Genomic DNA, 4,307 nt, shown 5'->3' with positions numbered 1-4,307 from the left:
TAGAGCTGTTCCCAGGAATTAGCACTCTTACATCATTAAACGTGGACCACTAATGAATCTTTAGAGAGGACGTGTGACTTCTCTCGCATAAAACAGATTAGTACATAACAGGCTAATAACATAGTCTGTTCCATTTATATCCATTACGTACAATATACAGTGAGGAAAACACCCTGCTATTTTGCAAATTCTCCCACTTAGAAATCATAGAGGGGTCTGAAATGATCATTGTAGGTGCATGTCCACTGTGAGAGACATAATCTAAAAAGAATTCCAGAAATCACGATGTATGATTCTTTAACTATTTATTTGTATGATACAGCTATAAATAAGTATTTGAACACCTGTCTATCAGCTAGAATTCTTACCCTCAAAGACCTGTTAGTCTGCCTTCAAAATGTCCACCTCCAGTCCATTTATTATCCTAAATTAGATGTACCTGTTTAAGGTCGTTAGCTGCATAAAGACACCCGTCCCCTCCATACAATCAGTAAGAATCCAACTACTAACATGGCCAAGACCAAAGAGCTGTCCAAAGACACTAGAGACAAAATTGTAAACCTCCACAAGGCAGGAAAGGGCTACGGGGAAATTGCCAAGCAGCTTGGTGAAAAAATAGGTCCACTGTCGGAGCAATCACTAGAAAACGAAAGAAGCTAAACATGACTATCAATATCCCTCAGACTGGGTCTCCATGCAAGATCTCAAGAAAGGTGAAAAATCAGCCCAGAACTACACGGGAGGAGCTGGTCAATTACCTGAAAAGAGCTGAGACCACCGTTTCCAAGGTTACTGTTGGTAATACACTTAGACGTTATGGTTTGAAATCATGCATGGCACGGAAGGTTCCCCCTGCTTAAACCAGCACATATCAAGGCCCGTCTTTAGGTAGCCAATGATCATTTAGATGATCCAGAGGAGTCATGGGAGAAAGTCATGTGGTCGGTGAGACCAAAATAGACTTTTTGGTCATAATTCCAATAACCGTGTTTGAAGGAAGAAGGATGATGATGGGAAGTACCATCCCAAGAACACCATCCCTACTGTGAAGCAGGGGGGTGGTAGCATCATGCTTTGGGGGTGTTTTTCTGCACATGGGACAGGGCGACTGCACTGTATTAAGGAGAGGATGACCGGGGCCATGTATTGCGAGATTTTGGGGAACAACCTCCTTCCCTCAATTAGAGCATTGAAGATGGGTCGAGGCTGGGTCTTCCAACATGACAATGACCCGAAGCACACAGCCAGGAGAACCAAGTAGTGGCTCTGTAAGAAGCATATCAAGGTTCTGGCGTGGCCTAGCCGGTCTCCAGACCTAAACCAAATAGAGAATCTTTGGAGGGAGCTCAAACTCCGTGTTTCACAGCAACAGCCCAGAAATCTGACAGATCTAGAGAAGATCTGTGGGGAGGAGTGGGCGAAAATCCCTTCTGCAGTGTGTGCAAACCTGGTGAAAAACTACAGGAAACGTCTGACCTCTGGAATTGCAAACAAAGGCTACTGTACCAAATATTAACATTGATTTTCTCATGTGTTCAAATACTTATTTGCAGCCGTATCATACAAATAAATAGTTTTAAAAAATCCTACTTTTTGATTTCTGGATTTTCTTTTTTCGATTATGTCTGTCACAGTGGACATGCACCTGTGATGACAATTTCAGACGCCTCCATGATTTCTATGTGGGAGAACTTGCAAAATAGCAGGGTGTTCAAATTCTCATTTTCCTCACTGTATAAGAACAGTCCGTTCACATTAATATTTGTTTAGATTTACAGTAATTTAAAGCCGTATCTGTTGAGTCATTTCTAACCAAAACAGTTGTGTATAAAATGTAAGAAAATAGTAATAAAATGGCCAAAGGCCCAATGGGATGTCTTCAAGTTGTTTGCTTTGTCCAACCAACAGTCCAATCTACAACTATATTTAGTTATGAGACCCTAAATAAATGCAAAATTTCAAATGTTTGACATGTTTAGCTTGAAAATCACTCAAATGATTAATCAGTTATCAAAATAGTTGCCCAATCATTTCCTAACACACACTTCAACTATTATAATATAATAATTATTATAGATCAATTGATTTATTGTTTACCTACACACACAAAAAACATTAATGTAATACCAAAATAAAGTTTGAATAGGAATGGGCTGAAATTCAGATGAGAGCGTTGAATTTACAATCCAGCATTTCATTCAAACCCAAATAAAAGTGTGGGACATTCAGCACACAGACTGAAAACTATACAGGAGATAAATAAAACACACATTTCTATTCCATCTATCTAAAGTATCACAAATAAAAGCAGGATAGCTCAAGTTAAAGTCAAAACTACCACATGAGGGACTTTGGGGGGGGGGTTGGCATGTGTTCTTCAGAATTTGTTGCGAGGGTGTGGTGAGGCTCAGCACCTCTGTATCAATTGACTGAGCAGAGTACTTATTGGACAGACAGTCCTTTTCACGTCCTAACTCCTGACACGAGAGCACACTGAAATACTCACTACAGGACCGCACTGTTAGGCTGGGAACACTTGTGGACAAAGGCAAAGAGGAAGAAGAGGTGGAAAAGAAGAAAAGGACGTAAAACCTCAGACAATGTGAGTAAGGACTGTGACTGTGTTTTAGTGGCATTTTAATAAGCAACATGTGGACAAAGTGGTTTGTGTTGCCTCACAGGAGGATGATACTGGGTTAGAACCTGACCTGATTGGCTGGAGCCTTTCAATGGTCCAAAGACATAGCCTACTATGAACTAAGCAACTGTTTACGCCATACAGCAGCGAGTACATCATATGGCCACCAGAGGGCCTCTAAACCAGCAACTATTGTCAGCTACAGTTTGTCTCTGCAAAATGTCACCATTACATAAGAACTAAACAGAAATGTCAGTTAATTTTTGTCATTATTATCTTTGAAACAGTCTAAATCCAGCTGCATTCTACAATACACAGAGGTTACAAACACAGAGAAGAAGAAAGTACAGTGCCACAAAAAGTCAAGTAAGGGGTTAATTTGTTGTCCTTATATAATCGTATGATTTATTATATGTCTTATTATATATCTGCTTTGTGACACAACTGGGGGGGTTGGCTCCTGTAGCCTAGAATTACCCCTGTGATCGCCATGCAATATGAATTACTGAGAGACAAAATCATCATTCCTTGTAAATTGAAACGTTTATGACGATCGTTGAAGCAAGAAATGGTCAATGCAGAAACATAATCTTGATTCATATTTGTTCGGCTCTGATTGGTTGTTCTCGTTCTGCCATTAGGTAGTTTTAGCACCAGGTAGAGGCAGAGGAATGTGACGTTTTTTACGCAGATAATTGAATATGTGTAGTAGTCCTACTGTCAGGATATAGCCTAGCGATAGTTTGAGCAATTGTGATACAAAAATATATATTTCATGAAAATCAACTATATGATTAAATGGATATCTTTTAAAGTTACAGTCCTTTTACTAGTCAATCAATTGTGTGTCACTTGACCTGTAGCGTGGCAAAGCAGTTAATTTAATAAATGTAAACACCTGTGTGAGACAGGTAGTAGCTGGGGCAAGTTGGCTGTAGGTCCCGGTAGAGCTACATGCTTTGTGTGTGCGCCGTGCACACCGTGTAGAAACGTTAAATCCTGCAGCACCTGGGCAAGTCCCTTCGTGGATCACATGGCTCAAAGTGATGAAGAGGCCGCTGATGAGGTATGGAATGGATAAACCAAACATACAGATCCAAACAAAGCTTCAGCCCAGCTACACTTGGCCAACTTTTGCCTGCTACAACACGAGTGTCCGCATGCTTATTCACACTGAAATGAAACCACCTTATCTAACTACATGTGACGTACTTGCAGTCAGGCAGGATGCCTCTGAACGCGGGAGGCGCCGGGTACGGCAGCGTGGCAGGGTCCGGGATGTCGAGCAGGTTGAGCGGCTCAGAGTCGGCCAACCTGCTCATCCCGGAGCCTGAACCGGAACCGGAGCCTTTCCAGCAGTGGCGGCCCATGACCAAGGACGAGCTGCAGGTCGCCGCAGGGGGTCCGGGTTGGAGGAAGGTGCGTTGTTACCTGGTGATGCTGTTCTGGATGGCGTGGATGGCCATGCTCGCCACCTGCATCGCTGTCATTACGCTGAGCCCCCGGCCGGTTGCTACGCCCCTCAAGTGGTGGCAGAAGTCACTGTTCTACCAGCTGCAGGCCGAGGAGTCAGAGGGCATCGATGGTGAGGAAACCCCGGTGTCAATAGAAAAAATAACACCTTTGACCCCCTGCCTCCTTTAAAAAAAAAAAAAAAAAAAAAAAAAAA

The 4,307-nt window shown here is 42.3% G+C and overlaps 1 protein-coding gene and 1 long non-coding RNA gene across 2 annotated transcripts in view; both read left to right on the top strand.

Annotated features, from left to right (window-relative positions):
• Positions 1-2,333, top strand: part of LOC117942190 — a 10,167-nt gene extending 7,834 nt beyond the window's left edge. The window contains exons 2-3 of the long non-coding RNA XR_004656086.1: positions 774-779; positions 2,323-2,333. This is a non-coding gene — a long non-coding RNA (uncharacterized LOC117942190). The remainder of the gene's footprint in view (positions 1-773; positions 780-2,322) is intronic.
• Positions 2,334-3,525: 1,192 nt separating this feature from the next.
• The window catches only part of LOC117942188 (4F2 cell-surface antigen heavy chain), a 3,722-nt gene continuing 2,940 nt past the window's right edge, over positions 3,526-4,307 (top strand). Inside the window, exons 1-2 of the mRNA XM_034867532.1 lie at positions 3,526-3,704; positions 3,857-4,223. Coding sequence (XP_034723423.1) covers positions 3,672-3,704; positions 3,857-4,223 — 400 coding nt within the window. The 5' untranslated portion in view covers positions 3,526-3,671. The remainder of the gene's footprint in view (positions 3,705-3,856; positions 4,224-4,307) is intronic.

Source organism: Etheostoma cragini, chromosome 3 (assembly GCF_013103735.1).
Source record: "Etheostoma cragini isolate CJK2018 chromosome 3, CSU_Ecrag_1.0, whole genome shotgun sequence".
NCBI lineage: Eukaryota > Metazoa > Chordata > Actinopteri > Perciformes > Percidae > Etheostoma > Etheostoma cragini.
Note: the sequence above shows the minus strand (reverse complement) of the source record. Positions and strands in the feature narration are given on the sequence as shown.